The sequence below is a fragment of the Platichthys flesus genome, chromosome 20, assembly GCF_949316205.1.
Source record: "Platichthys flesus chromosome 20, fPlaFle2.1, whole genome shotgun sequence".
NCBI lineage: Eukaryota > Metazoa > Chordata > Actinopteri > Pleuronectiformes > Pleuronectidae > Platichthys > Platichthys flesus.
In genome coordinates, this window is record NC_084964.1 from 19,761,717 (window position 1) to 19,788,948 (window position 27,232).

The 27,232-nt window shown below is 45.2% G+C and overlaps 1 protein-coding gene across 1 annotated transcript; it reads left to right on the plus strand.

Moving 5' to 3' along the window:
* Positions 1-603: 603 nt before the first annotated feature.
* On the plus strand, positions 604-12,305 carry grb7 (growth factor receptor bound protein 7). The gene is made up of 15 exons (XM_062378653.1): positions 604-760; positions 2,154-2,319; positions 3,061-3,187; positions 5,108-5,264; positions 5,345-5,466; positions 6,467-6,541; positions 7,685-7,822; positions 7,944-8,054; positions 8,159-8,257; positions 8,354-8,437; positions 8,544-8,660; positions 10,240-10,297; positions 10,435-10,522; positions 10,738-10,831; positions 10,922-12,305. The coding sequence occupies exons 2-15, from the start codon at positions 2,159-2,161 to the stop codon at positions 11,066-11,068; spliced, it is 1,578 nt and encodes a 525-aa protein (XP_062234637.1). The 5' UTR covers positions 604-760; positions 2,154-2,158; the 3' UTR covers positions 11,069-12,305.
* The last annotated feature ends 14,927 nt before the right edge of the window (positions 12,306-27,232 follow it).

Here is a 27,232-nt window from a genome sequence, read left to right on the forward strand (position 1 = left end):
ATTGGTATTTAAATTATTTTCAGTTAAATGAATATTTTAATTTTCATCATTTTCATTATGGAATCATTTGCTGATTATTTCCTTAATCAGTTTAAACGAATTTGTAAAATACAGGGATTAGGTGTTTCTTCCAACTTCAAAGTTAGAAGAAAAAACGTTCTATTTAAATGTATAATCAATATTATAGAAAATAAACAGATGATGCATCTCTACATCAATGCACTTACATTCCATTTGTTAATTATTAATATATGTCATTGATATATAATCTTAGCACTTTTGCTTCTACACATCCGGCGATATATACAGAATTGCTTTTAATTGTTTGACTTATTATTCTATAAATTATTGTCAGAGAAATTCAGAATACAGTTCAGTAGAAATGACAATATTACCATTAACATTGTAAATAATGCACAAGACATAAAATATTTACTGTTTTTTATTATTCATTATTACAATAAAAAGTTCCCAAAACGGTTCAGTTATAAAAATGAAGAACCATTATTGTATTTTGATGGAACCTGAGGCTGCGGAGGTGTGGGGGGGCGGGAGGCGGCAGGAGGCAGGAGGAGGCCGGCCCCCGGTGCTCACCTGCCGGGCTGACTCCTCCCTGCACCCCGCTCTCTCTCCTCTTTGCTTCGCTTCAGAGACTCACACTCGTTCGTTCCGGTGAAGAATGAAAACACGCGGAGCAGCTGATCGTCTCCTGCGGAAGTGACACGATGTCAAACCGCTGAAACACGCACGAGCTGCTCAGGTGAGTTCCTCCGCATGCTAACAAGCTAACAGGCTAACAGGCTACATCCAGACAGGTGCAGGCGGCTTCCCACCGCCACAACAACACTCCTAGAAACAGCTGGAGTCCGCCGATGCTCGCCGAATCAACCATTGTTTAGTTAACAACGGATTCAAAGTGTGCTCTCTATCAACGGATCTTCATTCAGGGACAAATCAGAAAAATACCGTATTTTCTGAATGAGGTTTGGTTCTGCGTATTCACACCGGTTTAGATCCAGGCTTTCAGAGTGAGTCAGTGCCGCTGCTCCGCATTGCATTCACTTTAAACATGATTGAATGATTTAAGTCATTTCAATGTGTTGAACATTATGTCTCAGGAGGAAACTTATCACTGACCTACTTCTCTTCTCTCTGTGTGTTAGAGCTTTGGTGTTTAATTGATTAATTAGTGTTGTTCCTCCATTCGTCCATATATCAAATAGAAGAAGTGACTCACACTGCAAACGCATGAAGTGTCACTAAATCTATTCAGCTGTTTTTGTGTAGTCATTCTTACAAACAAATGGACAGCATCAGGGTCTGTCTACGTGTAACATCAATGTTGACAGAAATCTTGGTTTATATTGTAAACACAAAGATTTGGACAAAAAACATTTTATTATAACGTGAAGGCATTTAATGTACGTTTATTCTTTGACAGCTTCAAAATCGATGACACCATGAGACGAGTGTTTGAACTGGAGGACAGATGTTTTATATTCAGATCACACACACACACACACACACACACCTGCTGTGTGAAATCAGGTTCACAGCAGGTTCATGTCTCTGGCTCGACGCCTCGTCTCATCTATTGTCAGTAACGAAACTATGACTCATGCTTGTTATTGTTCTTTGTGTGTTTTAAAGTTATATTTAGTCATTTAAGTCGTCGGGAACAATCGGTTCCGTGTGTAGTTGACGATGAATCTGTGTTTTCACGACTCGGGTTCACGTGTTTGACCCAAATAAAACCAGGATCTGATTTCTGAACTGGAGCCAGAACAGCTCCAGCTCAATCAGCTCAGTCCAAAGGTCCGAGGCCTCTGCAGCTCAACGTTTATAAAATCAGTTGTAAGCTCCAGAATTTTCATCAATAGTTTTTGAGTAGAAGTTAGTGATTTCTACCTTCCTCTCATCTTAAAAGAGATAAAATTCTCCTAAACTTTAGATTAGTTGGACTCGTACTCTTCTGTTTTTAGTTTTGACTTGTTCTCTGTTCTGAGCTCTTATGTTTCATGCTTTTATTTTATTTATCTCAAGGTTAAGTTTCTCTTTCCAGCCCTTTGGGTCTGAATGTGCTTTTAAAGAGTTCAACTTTGAGCAGTTTGATGTGTACAGAGCTAGTCATGTGACTCCCCCCCCCCCCTCAGGTAACATGATGGAGGTGGCAGGTCCGTGGACAGAAGTGTTTGAGCGCTCTGAGAAGTCAGAGGGGGGGGGCACGCTGCTGCAGAGCTCCACCCTGACTCTGGCTCCGCTGCTCGACGACCCCCCCTCCGTCCGCCGCTCGCAGCCCATCCTCATCAGCTCCACCAGGTACGAGCGCCGGGGACTCGAACACGCGGCTTCCCTGTGGGAGGAAGCTGATTAACACACTGTGCACATGACTCAGTGTTATTGACTCAAGTGGGCGACTCCGCCTCAGGCCACGAGTCAGCTGATGTTTAAAGAAGTTTCTTTTACGACATCGATGAACCCAGAACCTCCCGGGTGGAAAGACGCAGATCATGAACCTGTTTGTTCTGCTCCGCCACTCAGAGCTGTCTCCTCACGTCTCTGCTTCCTGGTTGCCCTGTGGTTACACACACATTATTTATTTATGATGTTCATAAATAGTGTATGATATAACCGGGGTAATTGCTCATCATTTATCAGACATAATGGTTGTGAACTTATTAACCCTGCTTTGTTTTTCAAGGGTTTGTCTGTGTCATTATGAAAACATTTGAGATGTCATCATAATGGAGCCGTGTGTCCGTCCTCTGTGTTTGTTGTTCACGTCAACGACACAGAGCAGTACCACCAGAAATCACAGGGGGGCAGTGTAGCCAACAGTTAGAGTGAGAAGACCACGAGACTCGCAGAATCAATTTCATCTACACTTTGGGGACTTTGACAAAAGGAACATTATCACAACCCTCGAAAACAACCAATTATCGGAAGCTCTCAACTCTTCGCTGCCCTCTGGTGGATGTATTGCATAACAACCAAACTGTCTGATTCCGATCAAATGATTTTGAGCTTGTTGTTCTCTGTTGTCTCTTTGACTCTCTCCAGGCGGAGAGGCGTCAACTCGTTCTCTTCCTCCGTCCCGTCCATACCCAACCCCTTCCCCGAGCTGTGCAGCCCGTCCCAGTCTCCGGTGCTCGTCGGTTCACTTCCCCCGGGGTCCGGAGACAAACACGTGAGTGGACGTCTTGTTATTCAGCAGCTGCTTCCGTGAGGACAGAGTTAGATCGTGTTGATAAAACTCACATCACATTGTTAGTTTCATTATTACAGAGCCAATCCATCAGGTTCTGAACCCAGTCCATTTAGCTGCTCCGTTAACTCCTGAAAATGAAAAGATCCGAGCTCAGAAACCTACGGAGGCAGAAAGCTGTCACATGGGCACGTTGACAGAAAACAGAAACACAACGGAAACACAATCACAACACAAGAGAAGCCTTCATCCGTGAAAACCGGGTCAAGACTAAAGCTGCTTTCACGATCGTCTCGTGCCCGACAAGTTGAGAAATCACGTTTATATGAATGAGAGCGTCTGCTGAGTGAGTCCAGTCACACCTGCCCAGATGTTCAGGGCCTGGCAGGTGGCGAGGGGATCCTGTGACACACACGAGTCTTCACCTGCTGGCTGAAGCCGGGGGTGCAGGTCGGTGAGATGGTGAATGACAGGCTTGTCATTGTGTTGCCATGCCGGCGCTGCCTTGTTTTGACTCACAAACACAGACAGAGTCAACATGTCTGTTGTTACGGCGCTGTGTCACCGTGCCATGCCCCCCCCCCCCCCCCCCCCTCGGGTGATACATGTTCAGTGATGGAAGTGAACTGACTGACTTATACGCAGGTGAATCGCCTTGACCCAAAAGAGGAGGTACTTACTCTTCTTTCTGTTATCATATTATTGTTTTTCTATCTATTAGTTCCGGTCAGTCTTTCACCACAAATACAAAAAAGGCCCCAAGAAATGATTAGAAAACATAAAGTTCTTCTGAACCTGAATTCTGTGCATCTAAAATAAAATAAAAACTTTACTAAAATCCCAAGAATAAATTTGTCATAAATTCACTTTTGTTACACTGACCCAAAATTTGAAGAAAATCTTGATCGCCCCCTAGTGGCCACCTGTCAGCTTATTATCTCCCCATATTTTAAATATGTTCATCGTGTTTGTTTACTTGTGAAAAGTTTAAATCATGATTGAGAACATTATCTTTGATTCCACAGCCCTAGTTCAGGTGTCCACGTTCTTTTGAAGCTGTAAAAACCGAGCGAGGATTTCTTCTTTAATTAATCAACTCAGTAAATAAAACAGAAGCTCGTCTCTGCAGAGTGAGTGTGGTTCAGATTGTGAGTCTCTACGCAGATGATGTGAAACTGTTTTGATCTGCGAGTCGAAGTGGACTGACCAGATATGGAACAGTGAGGAAGGAATGTCCCTCCTCCTCCTCCTCCTCCTCCTCCTCCTCCTCCTCCTCCTCCTCCCATAATCCTCCCTGGTGGATAAGCTGACGCCAGCACCAGTCCGACCAGTCGGGGCTTGTTGACTGACAGGAGCAGGGTTACTGGTCGGGCTGGTTTGTTTTCTTTCGCTGTGAAAACGTGCGTCTGGATCCAGATGCTGTGTCACAGAGAAACGTGCTGAGTCACCACCTCCTCCTCCTCCTCCTCCTCCTCCTCCTCCTCCTCCTCCTCCTCCTCCTCCGTTCTGTGTGCAGGTTGCTCGTCTTCCTCTGGACTCAGTCCTTCGATGTGAAGCTTTTGGTTTTTGATTAATTGTACGTGTGAATGTGAGTGAATCATCTTGATCGACCCCTAGTGGCTGGCTGCAGTACAAGTCATAAACCCTGCCTCCTCCATGTAAGTGAACGGGACATGGACCAAACAAAAAATACACTTACAGTTTGGTTTCAATTGTTTATTTGATGATATAGTGAAACATGGTGGCACTTCTATTCAAGATAGAGGAGACACATCTTTCTTTACATCCACCTCTGAATGGAGGGATTTCAGTAAAAGAAAGATAAATATAATATTGTAATATAGCATCTGTGCTTGAGTTGTCTTATCACCAGTAAACTGAGGAAGTTCTTCTCCTCCTCAGCTGATCAAGGTGTATGGCGAGGACAGCCACAGCCGGTCGGTGTGGGTGTCCCCCGGCGCCACGGCCCGGGAGGTGTGTCACATGTTGGTCCAGACGGCGCACTGCAGCGACCAGGAGAACTGGGCCCTCCTGGAGCTGCACCCCCCCCTCGGCCTCGGTACGTCCCCCTGCTAACCAGTGTGAGTGTGACGTGATGGATTCAGGGACTCTCTCACCGTCGTCCCTCTGTCTCCTCAGAGAGGTGTCTGGAGGATCACGAGGTCGTGCTGGAGGTTCAGGCCACCTGGTCTCTGAAGGGCGACACCAGACTCGTTTTCTGCAAAAACTACGCCAAGTACGAGTTCTTCAGGAAACCAGTGGTGAGCAGAGCACACCCCACGCCCCAGTGACTCTCCCTCCTCTGGTTTACCACCAGAGACGAGCTGAGGAGGGTTTTCAATCTCTTTATTAAACAAGTCGCTGCAGCAGACGGTGACGGAGTCTGACATCCTGACGCTTACTGATCCCTGATGATTGGCAGGTTGCGTGCTGGTGCAGACACGCACACTTACTTAATGCCTCAGTTATTTCATTACGTGGCCTGGCGTCTGTGCTGCTGAACAAAGGCGACAGCTCAGTCACAAAACCGGTTCTGCTGAATCACACCGGCTGTAACACGTGGCCACACTGCCTCCAGGAGGCAGCAGAGGGGATCTGATCAGGGATCTGCTGCAGCTTTCTGCTGACGTTAGGATCAAACCTGCAGGGAGTTTAATGTGAGCAACGCAAACAGTCGCCCTCTGCAAACAGGACACACTCACAGACCTCGTGATTATCTTCATTAGTCTAATCTTTATTAATCATATTAATTAGGATTTCATAACAGTTTGAGCCCATTTCCTTAAACGTTGGTCGAGAGATGCAACATGCAGCGCTGGGTTTATTGTTTTCACAGTTTCCAAAAATCATTCCTCATTTCCTGTCCTCCATGTTTCTTATTTTTCTTTATAAAACATCGATGACCTCAGATCTTCGGCCCATTGTTTTCATCATCAGTTCATTTAGTCTCATTGTTTGATAAATGTCAAAACATATGGAAAACATAAAAAAACGTTATTTTCTTGGCGGTGGTTATAATTAATACTTTAATACAAACATTTTATTCTTTATACTTTTGCCTCCATCTTCATATGTATTTGCAAACGAGGACATGAGCAGGAACTTTCTCTCTTTGGCTGGTAATTAACTGTAATTAAAGTTATTATTCAGTTGTTATTGATCTAAACGCAGGAGCATGATTGGTGCTGAGAGTCTCTGAGAAGTCGAGATAACCACGAGTCTCTTCTGGAGTCTCACGTCCGCCCTGTCCTTCCTCTGCAGCTCTTCTTCCCAGAGACCATGATCTCCGACAGCGCAGACGTCAACAAGGGGATGACGTCATCGGAGCTCATTCAGGTACGAGGGGGGGGGCCAGGAGTTCACAGTTAAACACAAGAGACCAAGTTAAAAAGGACATCTCAACTTTCACTTCATCATTAAGGTAAAGTTTGGATGAACTCTGAAACTCTCAGACTCGGTCGTCACAACCTTGACTCATCACATCGTTTGAGAAGCTCAGAGTCTCCTGATTCTGTTCCTTCTTCTTCTGCTTTTGTTCCGACATGTCTCTGTTCCTCGGTAACTTTGGTGTCTCCGACTTCTTGGTTGTAAAGTTTGAAGAGTTCCTTCAGAGTAGGCCGAGGTTACGACTCTAATCAAAAGGCCTGAAGAACAATAACCTCTTTTATGTTGGAGACATTACTTTTGTCCTTGTGCACAAAATGGGGCGACTGGTAACAGATAGAGGAAATTTAAAATGGATTGATGTGAGAATGGAAATTACATTTATAATAAGATAATGAGTTTTATCCGATTCCCCCGCCTAGAGTATCATTTTTCAATAAAACCTTTAGTATTTAAAAAAAAATGTCTCATCGTCCGTAAAGAACCTAAAGATGATGAGTTTAGAACATGGAAATATAAAAAATCGGACAAATTACTAACGATTCATTTTCTGTTGATTTAAAATTGATTAATCTGTTTTTCAAGTTCGTGTTTTTTTTTTACATATCTTCAAGATTTTGCTAAATGAGTCTTCATTGTATTTTAAAGGAGAAAGTTTCTACTTACACTGAAGTCAACTGAGGAAATTAGTTTTTTTTATCACCTTATTAAAGTCACTTTAGTCATGGAGGTTGTTTTGTAAATGGTATTTGTCACTTTAGATTTTTATGTCCAGTTTCACTTTTCCTTTTGTTATTATGGAGTAAAGCAATTCTGATTTATGAACTGATAAAAAGTTATTCATTCCTTAGATGTCGTTATCAAACCCCTGTGACAAAGAAATGTCATTGAGGTTTGATATTTTACAGTTTAAACATAAACTTTATGATAAGTAACCACAGATAAAAAGACCCATGGAACTCGAATGAAGATTATAAACATGAATGCTCATCTTTTGATTCTGTAGAATCATAGTTTTCATATCAGTAATCTGCTGGAAGGGTTGTGTCTGCGTCTCATCAACAGTTCAGGTTCTCATTGTTAACCTTCTCACAGAACCTGCTGAGGTCTGGGACGTGTCCGGAGATCCAGGGCTTCCTCCAGGTGAAGGAGCCGAGTCGTAAAGCCTGGAAGAAGGTTTACTTCTTCCTCCGCCGCTCGGGACTCTACTGCTCCACCAAGGGCTCGTCCAAGGTCAGAGAGCCAGCTTCCTATTCACCATCTCAGTCTGTGGATTCCACAAGTGTCACCAGGAGACACCAGGAAGAGTTTAGATGGATGAAGAACATGTGTGTGTGTGTCTGTTGGGTCCCAGGAGCCGCGGCACCTGCAGTACGTGGCCGATCTGGAGGATCTGAACGTGTGCACGGTGGTGAACAGCCGGAAACTGTACGGAGCTCCAGCGGACTTCACCTTCTGCATCAAGGTATCGGCCTCCCTCCAGTTCTGAACCGTCACGGAACCAATCCTCAATAGAGACAGAGCTTTGTGTAGAGACATGTCAGACCTGTGTGTGTTGTGTGTTCTCAGCCGTGCAGGAACCCGGTGCGAGCTCAGGACCTGAAGATCCTGTGTGCAGAGAACGAGCAGATTCGAACGTGTTGGACATCGGCTTTCAGATTGTTCAAGGTTTCACTTCACTTCTATTAATCTGCTCTTTATAACTCATCAGTATTTGTCTGATTAAGCTGATTTATGTTGTGTGTGTCTGTGTGTTGTTGTCAGTACGGGAAGCAGCTTCAGTGTAACTACCAGCTGTCACAGTCGGCTCCACAAAGTGTGGACGGAAGAAACCCAACGGAAAACAAAGTGAGTTCATCAGATTATACGAAGAGGAGGATGCTGGGAAATCATGTCTTTACTTTGTCTCGGTGTGTTGTGTGTTTACTTTGTGTGTGTGTGTGTGTGTGTCCAGTCAAAGTCGGAGGACAGCCTGGTGGCCATGGACTTCTCAGGGAAGGCCGGAGGACGGGTCATCCAGAACCAGGCAGAGGCCCAGAACGCAGAGAGGGAGGAAGGACAAGCCTGGAGGGTGAGGAGGGATGAGAGGAGGGAGGGAGTGAGGGATGAGAGGAGGGATGAGAGGAGGGATGAGAGGAGGGAGGGAGGGAGGGAGAAGAGGAGGGAGGGATGAGGAGAGGAGGGATGGAGGGAAGAGATGAGGGGTGAGAGAAGGGAGGAGAGGAGAGAAGGGAGGGAGGGAGAAGAGGAGGGAGGGATGAGGAGAGGAGGGATGGAGGGAAGAGATGAGGGAAGAGAGGAGGGAGGGATGGTCGGGGGGAGAAGAGGGGGAGAGAAGAGGGGGAGCAATAAAAAGAGGATAAAGAGTCCGTAATGAAGCCTGAGCTCTGAGTGACGGCCGCGGGTCAACGAACTCCGACAGGATGTAAACAAAGCGTCAGGTCGAAGCAGCGTTAATTGATTTTCAACAAGCTGCAAAAACAACACTGATCTATTATCAGCAGAGCAAACAGACACACACACAGACACACAGACACACATACACACACACACACACACACACAGACACACACACAGAGCGGAGCGGTGTCATTAATTTGGAGGTTGTAACAACAGTGAGATTAAAAATGAAAACAATTTCACGGTGTATAAACCCCAAACAACGCTCATGTATTTATATTGTGATGACGCCATCATGACATCGTTTGAACCTCATGCTCACCTGTGATTGGTTCACGGAGTTAAGCTTCAGATCGTGACTCTAATAATTATATTGTCATTTTATTTGTTGTAATAGTTTCATGTGTTTCACCTCCAGGAAGTTTCTCCTGGACTCAATGATGAACTGATTCGATTTCAGTGGTTAAAGGTCAGAGGTCACGGTGACCTCATGTTACTGTGAATGCTGAGTCATGTGATATTTAGAATAAAAGTGTTTTACTGCAACTTTTAACAACTTAATTTGTAGATAAAACAAGAAACACTGTGTTTCAACACGTCCAGTGAATCACTTTAAACTGAGATGTGTTTAAACAGGTCTGGGATCAGATCATGTGACTCCTCCTGTGTTTGACCTCGGCCTCTGAATTGACTTCATCTCTGTGTCTCAGTTTTACTGTTTGATCTATAAAACGTTTCATCACCGAGTTGAAGGTGTTTTTATTTGTTACTGGAGGAGATTTAGAAGCATAATGAGAAAAAAGCAGTAAAAAAATGAAAGGAGAATAAAAACCTGTGTTTTATTTTCCTGCTGATCTTGAACATAAAGATAAAAACATTTATATCTTCTCGTGTTAAAGCAACAGGATTAACGACGTGTCTGTGGCTCAGCACCCCCCCCCCCCCCCCCACAGGAAAGAGAAACCTGCTGAAACCTGCAGTGGTTATTTAACTCGTTAGATTAATAATTAAGAGAAAGACTCAAACACAACGTGAAGCAGCTTCAGCAGAGAAAACAACAATAACTAGAATCAGAGTGGATTCTTCACAAAGCTAAAGAAATCAATTAAACAATCCATGCTCCACTAGACGGTTTCCAAAAGACTACCCAGCGCCCCCTGGTGGCGAGCTGCAGTATAGGACGTACACCTGCCTCCTCCATGTTAGCAGATAGTGAACTCTTGTGTGTTTGTGTGTTTGTTGTGTGACAGAGGAGAGAAGCTCTGAGGTGCAGCCTCCCCAACCTGAACTCTCCTGCAAGACCGTCCTGTAAGTCCAGAGGAGGCCGAGTCATGACTCAGCATTTCTGTTCAAGTACAACATGCATATGTCACATTGTCTGATTCCTGACTGACCGACGCTCCTGTGGTTCTGTGGTTCTGTGTGTGTGTGTTCGATTCCTGCAGCCATCCACAGGACCCAGCCCTGGTTTCATGGCGGCATCTCCAGAAAAGAAACTCAGAGGTTGATTGAGAAGCAGGGGCTGGTCGACGGGTGAGTGACAGCTGGAGGTTCAGACCCTGGGGTTCACCTGGATGGGTGGGGGGGGGGGGGGGGGGGGCAGAGGTGTTCCTCAGTGTTGTGACTTCACTTGTGTGTGTTTGTGTCTACAGGATGTTCCTCAGTGTTGTGACTTCACTTGTGTGTGTTTGTGTGTGCAGGATGTTCCTCAGTGTCGTGACTTCACTTGTGTGTGTTTGTGTCTTCAGGATGTTCCTGGTCCGGGACAGTCAGCAACACGCTCAGTGCTTCGTCCTGTCGTTGTGTTACCAGCTGAAGACCAAACACTACCTGGTGATCCCTGTGAGTCCCCCCCCCCCCCCCTGCAGGTGACACACACGTCCTCTGTTGGCTGCAAACCGTGATTGTGTGATTGTGTGATTGTCTCCGCAGTTCGACGACAGCGGCAGGAAGTACTTCACCATGGACGACGGTGTGACCCTGTTCATCGACCTCCTGCAGCTGGTGGAGTTTCACCAGATCAACAAGGGCATCCTCCCCGTCTGCCTCAAGCACCCCTGCGTCTGCGTCGCTCTGTAACCCCCCCCCCCCCCACAGCCTGCGACCTCTGACCTTTACCGCTCCTCCTGACCCAGGATCAGTCGGGCACGGGAACGTCAAATCCAAAGTGTGTCTGCGTCACCACATCTCTCTGATATCTGGGAGGTTGATAACGAGCAGCGAGGAGCCCGAGCAGCTCAAAGGTCGAGTCTGAGTGATAACGTTATCTCAGCGGCTGAGAGACGTGGACTCACGGGACTGAAGCCCATCCTCCGCCCCGCCCAGCTGTAATAGTTTTAATCACCTCCACGAAGGCCCCTGACAGTGGGGGGGTTTTATTTTTAGTTAACGAGCCCCGGTCCCAGCGGAGGAGCTTTAGAGACGGGGGACAGACGTTTTGACTTCAGGGACGTTTGCATCGTTTTTTTAAACACGTGCACTTTGATTCACATCCAGAGAGTCGTGGGGAGAAGGTTCACTGAGACGAGGGCTGCACCTTCACTCACTGACGGCTGTGGCCATCAGGGGGCGCTCTGAGTCAGGGATCAGCAGAGGGTTCATGTTCAGCTGTGAGATCTGGTTCTGATGAGAATCTAAGAAGAGAAGTTTGAGAAGGTGAAGGCCCAGGTCGCCATCATGTAGCAGGAAGCTCCTCCCACTGTGGGAGGCTCGGTCTCTAACTTCTTTATGTGCCTTATATCTCATATTTTAATTAAAACAAACTTTACAGAAATCTCTATGAACTCTTCTCAAGCTGTTTTTGCACAACGAGAGTTTAGTGAAACTATTGTTTGTCAACAGAGCTGCAACATTTGGACGTTTGAGAAATACACATGTGATAATAATGTTTTATAAATAAGAACTTTCTGTAAAATCTAACTGAGGAAGTCTGAGATGTGGTGAAAACTCACATGTGGAATTTAAACTTTAAACCTTTACACGTCTGAAAGTTTACGACTAAGTTTTCCCAGAATAAACAACGTTATTTCAAACTAATTATGGAGAACAGGACCTCAGCTGAATATATGAATAATTATAATATTTACCAGTGTTTACAACGAGCTTCTCAAGACACCAAACAAGGAAATGACCGTTTGTTATTTCTGGTTGTGTAGAATCACATTTGGCACTTATTGTTTAATTTGTATAATCATGAAGATGCTGTTGTTAAAATGTCGTCACATAAACAATCATATTATCAATATTTAACTTTTCTATCGAACAGGGCTCGTTAGTTTTATGTATCATCACTTTTGTGTATTTTATATGTTGAATAAATAATTTGATGTTAAACACATTTTTCTTTATTTAAAATGACTGTTTACTGAACCAGCTTGTTTTCAAGTATCCAGAGTAAAAGTACTCAAACTGTTGTGATACTTTAATATTGAATTACTTTGATTGTTGCATTGACACGTTAACATTATTTTTTTTATGTGGATACAATTCAATATTGAGCCGATTATATAACTGATCTAACATTTTACTTTGTGATAATATATTTAAGTACTTTTAAGGTGCTTTTATTGTATACTGCTTGTTAAGTCAGGAAGCACAAATACAAATACACCATAAACATATTCATTAGAACACTGGTTCTCTCCTCTGCAGCTGCTCTGATTCAAATTCAGTTATTTAAAAACCTTCATCAGCCTCAAACTAGTCGAGCAAAATAAATAAATAAATAAATCTGGCCTCCGGTGCCGGAGCGTGACCGTGGGCCTCGGGGTCACTGGCGTCCTGGCAGAGGGTCTCCTGGACGAGCTCCACGCTGAGGCTGCATCCAGCTGAGGAGAGCTGACCCACTCTTGGAGGAGGGGTTGCCATGGTAACATATTTTTTCGTGCTGGCCTAGATGAGCAGGTAAGTGGGGGGGGGGGACACGTCTGATTAAATTTGCCCCCACCCTCCTGCACTGACAGATCTGACTTCTTCAGGATCAGGAATATATTTATATTATTGTTCCAAATAAAAAGTCTTTCAGGGTTTTTTACCTCAACCTATGTAGTAATATATATTTTAAGTATATATTTTTTATTGTGTTTATATTCCTTCACTGTTCACATTAAACATATCACTGAGGACTGTTTTATGCTAACTGTTTTATTTCGTTATTATCTATGAGTAAAGTAGCACTTAAAATTAATAAATATAAAAATATAAGTTTTACAAAACGTTGATTTAAACACAAAAATAAATAAAATGTGTTGATTTTTCATCCTCATTCAAATCAATGATGGTCTGTTACATAAATATAACCACACAAACATCTTAGTATAACAAAGTTTAACAGTTTAAACAAAACGTGTGAAGCCCCGCCCGGGTGTCCACCAGGGGGACACGAATCAAACACACCTCACCTGAGCAGGAGACACACTGATGGAAAACAAGATGGCCGCCGTCACCAGAACACGTGGAACCCGTCAGAACCTCAGAGTTTTTAAACATCAGGTCAGGATCAAACAGTCAGGTAGTGAAGTTTGTTTGTTTGTATGTTTGTTTGTTTGTTTGTTTATGGATGAAACGACGAAGACGAACATCAAACAGGATGTTTACAGGTTTGTGTCACTTGTTTATTCTGATGTTTGTGTTTGTTTGTGATGAATCAGCTGATTTACCGTCGGAGTCACTTCCTGTTCAGATTCAGAGGAAGAGGATTTTATTTCACTTCAGATTCAATAATCTGATGATTGTTTTATTGATTAATCGACTCAATGTGTCTTCACGTGATCCTTTGAACTTCCTGTCATATAGTGATTTTTGCGTATAGCTATAATAATAATAATAATTTCTGAGGATGTGTTCAGAAAATGTAAAATCTTCTGTGCTACATTAAAAATGACTGTTTTATTACCTGATTCTTCTCTAATTGATGCTTTAATGAGTCTAATGAATAAACTGATGAACGTTTCTCAACAGGAACCTGAAGAAGAATAAAGTTCCTCTGCAGCTGTACACGTGGGAAACATGATGATTACTGTAAGTACATCACACAAGTACCTCAAGTACTCGACTACATACAAACACTGTTAGTGTGGGATTAGTATTTTTGTTCGATGGTTGATTCCTTCATGTTTAATGAGGAATCAGACGCCTCAGGTCGGCTCCATCTTTTCTTTGTGACCTTCACGTAACGTACAACACAAATTAAATAACATAAACAAAATGTCTCATTATTCCTGAAGCATCTGGTTCCTTGTTTCCTGTCGTCAGCTCTTATTGATCATAGATTTGATATTGAACGTGTGAACGGAGACAAACTCGTCCTCGTCTTTTTGAATCATCGTCTCTCAGACACACGTCCGACAGGAAACCAGACAAGTGTTTACCTGACCCACTTCTTCAGCCTCATAATTCACACCCGGCCAAAGTTTGCGATTGCTGTGAAATCTAAAAATAGAGCGGCTCAATTAAAAACCAGTGACAAACAGAAAGTGTGTGACGGCAGCTCGAGTCGCCTCTTTCATCCTGAGAGAAGAACAAAGACACGACGGGTCTGAAGCTTCAGTTTGGATTCATGTGCTTTCAGCCGCTGATCAAGGCTTTTGTCAAACTAATTAAAAGTATCAAGCTGTGACTTCACTGACTTCAGAACAAATCCTCTGGGACTTTATCTGCCACATCTGTCCAGCTGTTCTACACATGCACTGTGAAACCCACTGAACCGTAAACTAAGCAGAGATTTCTCATCTATCCATGATGTCATCTCCCTGCGTCACTGATCACATGATGGGGAATCATTTTCTGATCATAAGCAGCTTCTGATTAATTGTTTGCAACAAGAAGTTGTATTTTAGCCTTTTGACCTTTGACGGATCAGTGCCACATCTGGAGATGAACTCCCAGCATCCCCCTCACCTCCACTCTCACTGGACGCTGCCTGATTCAACATGACGGCTCCCTGCTGAACAATCAACTCTCCTCTCATCTTTTATGGAACTTGTGTTTCCTCACTGGGACGTCAGGAAAACGAGTCAAACCATCACCGCTCCAGAAAACAGACGAGCTGCTCGGAGCTTCTCTCACAACATGGACATCAGAAAACTTGAAACTAGAGATTGAGAGAAACCACCCAGAGGAGTCGCCCCCTGCTGGTCAGAGAGAGAAGGCAGGTTTCTGGCACGTATGTTGCGTTAATGTACTGTTTGTGATGAACCGTTGAGGTGCCTCCTTCTTTATTCTTGCCCCTGAACCCTCAGAGAGTCCGTGCACGTCTCTGTCTCTCGCTCCGACATCTGGCGACGTCCAGAATCGCCTCACGTTGTTTTTCCCGACGTCCTCTGCACCTGTCTTTCCCTCTGTGTCGGTCGCTAATTGCCGCGGCTCCGTGTGATGTTTGTGTACGAGGTTGAAACCGGAGCTGCCTCCTGATTCATTATTCAGCTCCTCGGACCAGCTGCTGCCGCTGTCACCGGTCAAATGAATCCATGAATCTGTAATCATCCTGTCGTCCTCGTCCGTCTCCTGCGCCTCCATCACTTTTCTTCCTCTGTATTTATTCCCTCCGTCTTTCCACTGCCTGTTTCTCGTCTTATTCTGTCAATCACTGGCCCGTCCACTTGTCACCTGTCCTCGTCCTCTGGGCTGGACGGGGCTCTATGAAGTAATCCTCTCGTCTTTTTAAATATGTAGATCCACTCTCGATGAAGCTCTGACGTATGAAAAGTGAATTTAAAGTTAAGAAGTGAACTTCCTGTTTCCTCTTCACCTCTCTCCCCCCGTCTCTCTTCAGGGTCTCGTTTGTTTTCTGCTGAGCTGTCACTCGATGTTTTAATTACCAGACCTCCCACCGACAAGGGAATCGTTCCAAACATATAATTCTAGCTTCTGTCAAAACACACGTGGTGTGAACGTACGTCTCTCTGATTTTTCCCTGTTTCCACCTGTGGGGCCGGACCCGAGCGTGAGCAGCCGAGTGAGAGCGAGTGTAGCTGGAGGCCGAAGAGCAGCGACACTCAGCAGCTGCTCGCTCCGAACCCCCCATCTTTAATTTATCACAATGTTTTATTTAGCAGACGGTAAATTCAGGCCACGGAGAAACAAACACTGAGAGTGAGCGTCCGGTTGGTTCTCACCGAGCAGCCGGAGCGTTAGCGACTCAACGTTCAAGCTTCGTCTCTAACGTCGTGTTTCTGCAGCAGCCCCCCCCCCCCCCCCCTCTCTCTCTCTGGAGATTATATAATCAGGTGTCATAGTGTGAATGATGTGCAGGACCAGTGACATTGAACACACACACACGCACACACAGTCTCATTAATTCAAGGACTTCATCTCAGGTTTGAATTACAAGCGGCTGCAAGTTCAAGATTTACTTTTGACAATATCCCAAGTTGCTGACAGACACCCACACACACACACACACACACAGATACACACACCCAGAGACACACACAGACATCCTTATTAGGACTTTGCATTGACTTCCAGTCATTGTTGACACTGGACAGCGGAAACCAAAACCTCATCTCTAACCTCAACCCTAAACTTTAACCTTAAAACATGTCTTCATCTTAAAAAGTAATGATTAACGTTGAGGAGTTTTTAATTCATCTTCATAACGTGTGTGAAGAGATGTCGGTCCCCACAACACGAGTAAAACCTGAGCCACACACACTCCTGTCACACATGTACAAAACGACTCTGGGAACGTGTGTTTGCCGCTCTCGTGTTCATAATTCATCTCCGTCAGTTTGTCATAAAAACGTCTGCGCTCACTTTCTTCTTCTTCTCTCCTCAGATGCTCGGGGGGGGGGGGGGGGGGGGGGGATATCAAACCTCTCTCTGAGATTCTGACACACGGTTAATTCCCACGGACGCTCGGAGCACGTGATCCACATCCAGCGCGTGGAGCGACGGCGCCGAGATCAAAAGCGTCGAGCATCGGTGGTGCAGGCCCTTTAAGAGAGAGAGAGGGGGGGGGGGGGGTCTGCATCCATAAAACATGAGTTGATTCAGCGGTCGCTCGGAGACGCTCTGCACTCAGACCTGTCGTAGAGCATCCCCCCGTCCGGCCACATGCTGACACAGCTCCGCCGCTCGCCTCCGGACATGGACCCGCACAGGAGGGACGGATAGACCCGGAGCGAGGGAGGACGGGGAGCCAGAAGACCAGGAGAAGAAGAAGAGCTTTACAGGGATAAAGAAGAAGAAGATAAAAGAGAGGAAGAGACAGTGAACGGGAGCATCCAGGCGGAGAATGGGCAATTCCTCCTTCCCAGGCATGTCTCCCTTCTCTCCGTCCATTCTGTAGTTGCAGGTATTTCTAACTTGAGTGGCTTTCTGTGACGCGCTGTGGGGGGGGGGAACTACCGCTGTTTACCTCCACCCCCCCCCCCCCCCTCCTCCTCAGTGTGGTGCTGTCTGTGTTTGCCGCACTTCTTCTCCTCTGCCTGCATGAGAGGAGGTCGATCCCTCTTTCCACAGTTTCCACTCCACGTCTCTGCTGCTCAGCACTTTGTTGCTTCCCTCTGCTGCAGGTTGTGTTTGTGGGATGTGGAGCAGTCGAGTCCAAGTTGTGTTTGTGTGTTGAGACGAAGCTCCCGCTCGAGTCTCTGCCTCCTGTGTGAAGTTCTGCAGCTGGTTTGAAACCCATTAGAAATGCATTTCAGCTGCGACGGGATGCTTCTGGCTGTGTGTCTCCTGCCTGTGATGCTGTGGAGCTCGGAGGTCCACATCTGGGGCAGAGCCTGAAAGGAGCTATTGATGGATTCTCAAAGAGGGAGCGATGGAAACTGTGCTGGAGACACTGTGCCAGTTAGAGAGAGATTAGCTGGATGTGAGTGCAGGGGTTTATAAATACAGCTGAGGACGCTCGGCTGTATTTAATATCAGTTTCTTAATTTAATTCCACAGAGGGACCTTTCAGCTTGAGGCATCTCATGTTTAGATTTTGTGGAAATAATGAATTCACATTTTCTGTGTCACAGATTCAGTTTTTCTTCTCAAGCTGCACAAAACATCTTGGATTAATTTCTTCTGCTCTTTGCATTTTTTGCGCATCGAAAACCCCGACCATTAGAAAGCCAGGTGTAGTGATGACGAAATAAGACTAGCCCCGCCCCTCGTGGGGGGGTTTTTCGATCGGTGCGGGCAGACGTTTGTTCACGCATTTGGAATAAATCGGCTCCCCTGCTGGCCAATCGTTGAATCGCAACAAACAGGAGCCATAGTTCTGCAGCTTTAATCATTTAAGAATTTGAATTGAGCTTTCTTTAATATGTTAGTTCAGGTCATGTCAGGGATAAAGAAAAAGATTGTAAAAGATTTTCCAATTATGGATTGTTGATTATGCAAAACATCAACGAGGCAAATTTATGTCCCCGCAAAAAATCTTTAAACTTCACGATCATGCTGAAATGAAGAAGATAAAATTCAATAGACATCATCCACATATTCACTGTAAGATTTAATCTTCAATACCGAAGCAGGGAAACGATTTGTCCTTTGATAAGTTTAGTTTTTTCACACCTACAGTTTCTATATTTAAATCCCAGTCCCAGACGAGAGCATCTGTTTCCTGGAGGCTGAATCCTCAGCAGGAGTAAATAAATGAGATCTTCTCCCCGGTGGATCTGGGATTTGTTCTCTGGCTCCTGAAGGCGTCGACGTCCTGGAAGCTCCAGCAGGTGTTTGTTTTGAAAAGTCCCTGATTCAGGCCTTCACAGAAAAGAAACAACACCTGGAGGCGCCAGAGAGCATTTGGCATCTAAAACTTTATTCAGGAAGAGATTTATCACCGACAGCGATGTGCTTTTGATTCTGCGGAGTGGGGGGGCAGATTAAAGCTTCTGGCGTAAACAGCAGTTCAGAGTTTTTTAGTTCAGGTCGTCGAGGTCGTCTGAAAACAACAGTGTGAAGAAGAAGGGATGAGGTTTGATAAGATGAGTCACCAACTTGTAGATAAACGTAGAAAACAATTGTTTCACCAGCAGGTCTGTGGAGTGGCCAGCAGGGGGCGACTCCACTGGTAGTTTGTATAGAAGTCTATGAGAAAGTGACTCTACTTCTCACTTTCCTGAGGAGTCTACGTCTCATCTCGAGTTTCTTCAGTTTGTTCAGTTTGTTCCCACTGGGGCATGGAGACTGTTTGATTGACAGGTGTAGGTGGGCGTGTCCTCAAACTCTCAGGCTCCACCTTGTAACGTTCAAATCTTAATTTAGGTCGTGTCAGATTCTATTTTTCTATTCTTAACCAGTGTGGGAGACTCTGAGGATTCTGGGAAATATTCCCAGTGTTGTCAGGTATTGTTGAACGTTCATTATAATTTAAAAACAGCTGCTTCTCCTCCCGTCGCTCAGATGATGACATGTAAGATGGAGGTTTAGTCAGAAATGATTTACATCTTAACTCGAACACGTCGGAGGAAGACGACTGTCGAGCTCTTGAACGAAGCGGGAGACGGATCGTTAAAGAAACCAGCAGCCATCTTTGAAACTCAGCGGATGTGAGGCGTGTCACATCCTGCAGCCTCTCAAACCGCTGAGGATTAAACCTGAACCGAGCTAGAAACGTTAAAGCGTCCTTGAACATCTCCAAACTTCTCTCTTTGTGCTGCTTGACTGTGTGAGTCATGTCACCTCAATGACACCCCGGAGCCCTCCCCCCGGGGGTGGGGGGGGTGGGGGGGGGGGGTAGCAGATCAAGCTCGTTGGAGTCACAAGCGACTGGGGAGCGAAGGAGAAGGAGAAGAGACGGGTAGAGGATCTGTCAGGGAGCAGGGCTGCGTTTTCCACGTCAGCCTGATCAAACCTGTTGACATCTGGAAGGAGATGGAAGAGGGGGGGAGGGAGGGAGAGAGAGGGAGGAAGAAGAGGAGGGAGGGAGAGGATGAGAGAGAGGGAGGGAGAGGAAGAGAGATGGAGGGAGGAGGAAGAGGGAGGGAGAGGAAGAGAGAGGGAGGAGGAAGTGAGGGAGAGGAAGCAGCAGAGGGCTGATTGATGCTGTTGCCATTGAGCCAGGTGAGCGACTCGGGGGCGACTGCTCAATAGCTGCTCCTCCTCAGCCGCTCCTCCTCAGCCGCTCCTCCTCAGCTGCTCCTCCTCAGTGTTGCTCCTCCTCAGCTGCTCCTCCTTAGTGTTGCTCCTCCTCAGCTGCTCCACCTCAGCTGCTCCTCCTCAGCTGCTCCTCCTCAGTGTTGCTCCTCCTCAGCCGCTCCTCCTCAGCTGCTCCTCCTTAGTGTTGCTCCTCCTCAGCTGCTCCACCTCAGCTGCTCCTCCTCAGCTGCTCCTCCTCAGTGTTGCTCCTCCTCAGCTGCTCCTCCTCAGCTGCTCCTCCTCAGCTGCTCCTCCTCAGCTGCTCCTCCTCAGCTGCTCCTCCTCAGTGCTCCTCCTCCTCAGCTGCTCCTCCTCAGCTGCTCCTCCTCAGCTGCTCCTCCTCAGTGTTGCTCCTCAGTGTTGCTCCTCAGCTGCTCCTCCTCAGCTGCTCCTCCTCAGTGTTGCTCCTCCTCAGCTGCTCCTCCTCAGCTGCTCCTCCTCCTCAGACGCTCTGACGCGTTCTCAATCTTCATCTTTTGCTCTTTGACGTCTTTTTATGAAGCAAAACCACATTTTCAAGAAATCTGTTTCCAGGCGGTGAAGGTGAAAAGCTGAGGTTGTTAACGAGATGAAGTTTTAACTGATGAGTCGTCGTCACAACATTTATCACAAGCGTCTCTGACTCATGAATATAAATTAAGCTGCTGATGGACTCAGGTTCAGCAGCTGCAGATTGATCAGTCGACAGGAAGTCGATCAGGAAGGGTTTGGATCTTTGTCCTTTTAAAGAAATGTGTGTTTTGCTGTGTTGGTACAGACACTTTGAACTTATCTGAACAAGTTGCTTCAGAAAATCCATAAAGATGGACGACATGACGGCTCCCTAAAGTGAGGCCAAATTATCTTCATGCCCCCTGGTGGCTGGCGGCAGTATAGGTGATGAAAGTTATGAGAATCTGTTAAAGATTAGTTCAGATCTGGTTCAGGGGGCAGATCCAACATTTTGTATTTCTCTCTTGTGTGCCGACATTTTGAAAATAATGATTTGATATAGAGACAAGGTGACAGGTTATGATTGACAGCTGAGACGGACTCACAGTAGGTTGGACCTTGTTTTATTAATTATCTGTTTTAATCTGGTCTGTGAACATCCACCACTGACGAACCACATCAGATCAACACTCTCACTCTAGTATTGTCGGTTATTGTTTGAAACGACTGCGTTACTCCAGAGTTGTGTAACTTCACAGACACGTCCTGTCTGTAGGAAGACAGAGGACGAGTGATCAGCTCGGAGAGAGTCGAGGTGAAGCAGACATAAAGAAACAGATCTGACGTTAAAAAGCTGCAGCAGCATCTTTTATGTTTGTGTCATCAGAGTTTTGGTTTTGCTTCCTCCAGACGCTCGACACAAAGCACCAGAGAAATGGAGGATTGAAGCCGAGAGGAGGCGCCGCCTGCTTCTCTAATAAATCAGCTTAACTACAAACTGCGTCACATTCGGTGGTCGCACTCGTTCCCATTTCTCTCGTCCGACTGACAGTTTATGGCCATAAAGTGCAGGAACCAGACGACCCCCGCCCCCCCCCCCCCCCCCAGTTCTACTTATTCAGCTCGACTTCACTTATCATTGACAGATGGAAACACAACAGATCGCTGCAGTACACGACCCTGACCTGTAGGAGGGGGCGTGGGCAGAAGAATCAGTTTCACATGAATTATCTGGACTGTGATTTGCCGTCATGTTCTAATTTGTCAATCGAAAATAATAATCAATCAAAATAATTTCACGTTCCTCATAAAACCATATTGAACTTGGCTGTTCTACACTATGGACCAGAAAGTTTTTATCGTCCACGCAGACGTCTTCAGCTGCAGTTGTGGCATCAACTCACTTTTCTGTCTCATAGAAGTTGTCTTTCACATTTGAGTCTGTGGATCTGTCTTGGAACCTGGAACCTTCGTGCACGTGCACCCCCGACATTAGATTCAATAAAATAAAGTTAAGATAAATAAAAGCAACAAATAAAGAAAGTTCTAAATCACTTAAAAGAAAGTAAAAGGTCAAGTAAGTTGATCATAGTAAAGTACACGATAAATAACGTAACAAAATAGAAAATGATAAAATCTTGTATAAATTAAAACTAACATTATAAAACACGACATACTAGCCTGACTAAATCATATATGCTTCTGCTCTGGGATCAGTCGAGGTCAACGGGACTCGACCAGTGAACTGAGACTGGAGCCAGAAGCTGATGAACCTGTGGTTTAGCCTGAAGCTTCAGTAAATGAATAAAGAGTTAAAATGTGGTGAGACGTGACGAAGGGAACACGGTGAATCATCTCCCTACGTTTGCACTTAAAGTCCATTATTGATCATTAATAATCCACTAAAAGGCTCCGGTGACTTTTAGAAGCTGATGATTAAGATTCTCAAAATCGATTAAACTATTAAACTGTCAAATATTAACCAGAAACCTGGTTTATTTCCCAAAACCATAAAACCAGGCTGTAAATAAAGATGGACGACGCGACAGTGAAGCAAAATCTTCTGAAATGCCCCCTGGTGGCTGGCTGCAGTATAGCTCTCTGCCATGTTAGTAGATGGGACGTGGACCAACTGATTGTGCATCACGCCCCCTGGTGGCAGAGTGGACAGTAACCAGCAGTTCAGAGGACGTCCCCACCTTCGCTCTCAGGTTGAAACGATCTCCGTCCTCATCTCCCGGTCATTAACCGTCAGAATTTACAGTCACAGGGAGGAAGTTAAAGTTGCAGCTCTCTGATTGGATGCAGGACGAGTCATTAATCCGTGGATTTGGATGTAAAATATGATGATGTTGTTTTTTATAACCGGTGATAAATGAAGAGTTCCCAGGGGGACACAGGATTCAACCTGGAACAGAGATGTTTCCTGACGCCGGCCCTTTAAGGTTCAGTTCTCCTCCGTCTGCTCGTTATTATTCTCTCTGACATCTGACAACTCTGGACACGTTGGACTGGTCCAAAAATCATATTTCATCTGGCTGCAGGGTTTTAGAAAAACTCAACACAAACTGGGTCACAAAGATCAACTCGCTTTAACGTCTGAGGTCGATTCCACTTAGAAATCTCCTCGTCCACGAATATTAACTCAACTAATTTAAGCAAATATAAGAAAATATGAGAGCTAAAGCCCCGAGTGGTGTCTCAGCTGATGATACACGAGTCAGGTTTCAGACCTTTTATCCATAATGAATGAAATTTAAGATCTTGTGATATGAAGGAATATCAGAATAACCACGTCTCAAACTACAGACAGACGTGAGAGTCTGTAACACAGACACCAGAGTTCTGTTCTAAGTTTACATGATTAATGTATTTAAATCCATCCCAACCTAAGGTGCAGAATAAAAACACAATCTCATCATATATTCATATATTTCCGTCTCATCCGGCTCTAAAGACAGAAAGCTGCGATCTTAAATATGTGTATTCACGCATTTGCCAGTCTAAACATTAACATTAATATAATCACGACTCACTTTGTAGTATATCAATTTATTTAAGACCTTTTAAGCCTAAAAGCAAATTCAGATTATTTAATATGAGCTGAATCTTGTTAAATGTGGAAGATGTGAAACAGCTCCCACTCTGAGGTCCAGGCTTTATGCACCATGAAAGAAACCAGCAAACCAGTTAAAACGTGCTGGAACGTGTGTTTTAATACTGGGAACAACGAGCTGAACCTTCAACAAACAAACAACTGGGAACCACGAAGCAGCTTCAGAGGAAACTTTAAAGTTCAGGAGTGAATTCTGTTTTCTGTCGAGAGGAAAAACCATTTGATGAATTCACTGTGGAGAAGAGATGATTCCAGCTGCGGCCGTTTAAACACAGATAATAATCGTTTTATTCCAAACCAGTAAACTGGAGCTCTGGTCCAACCAGTAACATGAAACCAGCTCATTACAATTAGTTCCCAGTGAGTCAGTGACATGATGGCTAAACAGGATGAAGCATCTTTAATGTTATCAGCTCACACGGGTCAAAGTTGTCAGGAGAAGTGAAGTGCATTATGGGAAATGAAGACAGAATTCAAACTCGACCAACACTAGTGTCACTTTTTAGTTTGTTTCCTGTCTCCTCCACTAACATGGAGGAGGTGGGCTTTACGACCTATACTGCAGCCAACCACCAGGGGGTGATACACATGATTTGGCTTCACTTCTGGAGCTGTCGCGTCGTCCATCTTTAAATACAGCGACACATGAGTGGTGCAACAAGTTTAGCAGACTGTGTGCTCCTCCCTAAGGAACCTGGGTAGACACAACAACCTGTGAACTTAGTTCCTACCTTCAACAGAAACATGAGTTTTAGTGACTTCAAACTTTCACCAGGTTTTCTGATGTTTGGGCAAATGTGTCATTAGATGTATTGTATAATTTGAAAATGTGTTTTTATACATAAAACGGACTTTCTGAGGTTTAGAGTGTGGGTGTGTGTGAGCAGGCGTTGATTTGTTTTTTTGAGGTGTTTTTTTGAGGTGTGTGTGTGTGTGTGTGTGTGTGTGTGTGTGTGTGTGTGTGTGTGTGTGTGTGTGTGTGTGTGTGTGTGTGTGTGTGTGTGTGTGTGTGTGTGTGTGTGTGTGTGTGTGTGTGTGTGTGTGTGTGTGTGTGTGTGTTTGTGACGACATGTTTCCTCTGGAACGAAAACGCAACGAACGCTGAGTTAACGAGTAAATTGCGTCGGGCGCCGTTTTAACAAGCTGCTCATTTGCTGATTATACAGAGCGGTCCTTCAGAACCCCCCCCCCCCCCCCCGCTCACCTTCAGATGAAAAGCCTGCGTTCTCTGGGATAATGGTGTCTCTGAAACGAGGAGCAAGCGAGGAGGTGGAAATGATTTGATTATTGTAGAGGAGCTGTGTGACAGAGAAGAAAAGTGTTATCGAGAACTTCTTTCATTAAAAGTTGGTAAAGATGCAGCGTCTTCAGAAAGACGTCTTTATCGGGGGTTTCGTTATAAGTGGATCACATGACCGCTCATCGACATGTGGATCCTGATCAGATCCTCGTAGACTCAGTCTGGATGGGAAACATCTGTTAACATCTGTCTCCAGGTCCGTCCCCAGATGTTCTATCAGGTGTAAGACTTCCTGTGTTGTCTTAGTTATGCACCTTTTGTCATTGTCCGTTTTGAAATGTGTGTTTCTGTTCAAACTGTAACAGCCCTGACGTGTTCAGTGAGGTCACATGTCCACGACCACCTGGACGTTTACACCTGAACACGTGGTCGAGCTCTGACTGCGACCTGATTACCCAAAATGCATTTTAATGGACTTGTAACGTGGTGATTATTAGTTGAAGTATGAATGTTGGACGTCACATGATCACAATCAATCACTGCAGTTGTGGCCTTTTCACCTTTTTGGACCTTTGAGTTGCTCTGGACTGAAATCTGTTGAGCACGTAGCACAGATTTGTGTGTCTGATGTATTTTTAGATCACTGAGTGTTTGTGATGGTTGTGTTTGTGTTGTCGAGAGAAGAAGACGCAGATTTAAGAGGACGACACAGAAAAGACGCCCGAAAGCAAAACAAGATTTAATCAGCAAACAGTTTTTTCTTTATGGTCAGACTTTTCTGTCTCTCTCTCGCTTGTCTCACTCAGAGACACACACACACACACACACACACACAGACACAGACACACACAGCCGTAGTCTCTGTGCAGCTCTCGCTTCCCTCTGCAGCCTTGGAGAATGATTTCATTGCGATGACAAGTGTGCCTCTCCCTCCATATTTCTGCCACCCGGGCTCCTCAGCTGCAATAACACAGGGCTCCTTTTATTTGGTACCTCTCTCCCCCCCCCCCCCGTCTGTCTTGGTCGACCCGATGTGATTCTGGCTGTGCTGCAAGTATCACAACATCTCTAATGCTTCCTCCTCTTTCCCCTTCTCCTCATCTCCCTCTGTCCACTAAGCAGAAAATGGATCCAGGCTCCATCGTGGGCTATTATCTGTTTCAGCTATCTATCTCGATAATTGACTAGTGGGGGGGGGGGGTAAATATGACGCCGGTTGGTGTGACGCTAATACATTCTGCCAATTTGACACGCTCGTAATCCGCCGGCCTCGCGTCTCCTCCCCGCGGCCGTCACGGGAAGACGAGGGAGTCGACGTGCTGGAGCGCTGTTGCATCATGGAGACACACAAACTGGGCCTGGGCGCGTGGGGGGGGGACACACTCGAGATAAATTAGGAATCGGCAGCGTCTTGAGTGGAAGAGGAGGAAACTGACTGAACATCATCAGTTCACTCAGCTGTAGATGAACTGAGAATCCGGGTCAGAACTGATTCAACCTAAAAACAGAATCTCACTCTGGAAAGAGTCGCAAATGAAACCGAGCCGAAACCCAGACCACCTCTAAACTCAGAGGTCTGGAAGTGTTTCATGTCTGTCTCCACCTCCTGTTGCTGAAAGACTCCCAATCACAAGACACAAGTTCAATCAGACAACTTCGGTAAAACCAAGTGTTTGAGACAGAGGCTGAAGAGAGGAGCTGCAGCAATCTGAGGAAGGTGGCCATTAGAGCATTGAAGCCTTTTCAGGTAATAACCCTCATTAAAGTTATCAGCCTGAGTAGAATATGTAGAACTTCTCCTTTAAAGCAAAAACATCCACATTTCTCAAGTTGCGTCTTGTCTTCTGTGGATCTCTGCTGATTGTCTCATTTTAAATAATTGTCCAGTGAGTCTCTCAGTGAGTCCTCTCTGAACTCTTCCATCACAGTAAATACCTTTTTACATTTTTGACAGTTACAATCAGAAGGTGAATCTGAAGATGTCGCCTCGGGCTCGTGAGAAACCGAGATAAGCATTTTTGATTGATGGAGAAAGTAGCTGGCAGATGTAGTTGATTATGGGAATAATGGTTTGAGCCCCCGGTGACAATATCACGTCTCCAGGACAAAAGGACGTCCTGGTTCCTCTTCACTGTCGACAGGTTGGTGGAGGAGGAACAGATGATTCCTTATTTTTTACACTTTCTGGTCAAAAGGAACGTTTGGTTGAGCTCGGCCTCTAAACACCAGGAATCTTACAATCATCAGATTCAGCTCATCTCAGTTATTCAGTGTCAGAGAACTGGAGCTTGTTAGATAACAGTCGAGTTCTCTGAGAGATGCTCTGTCTCACATGCAGCCTGTTGGTAAAAACGCTGCCAGACATTTCCAGATGGGATAAACG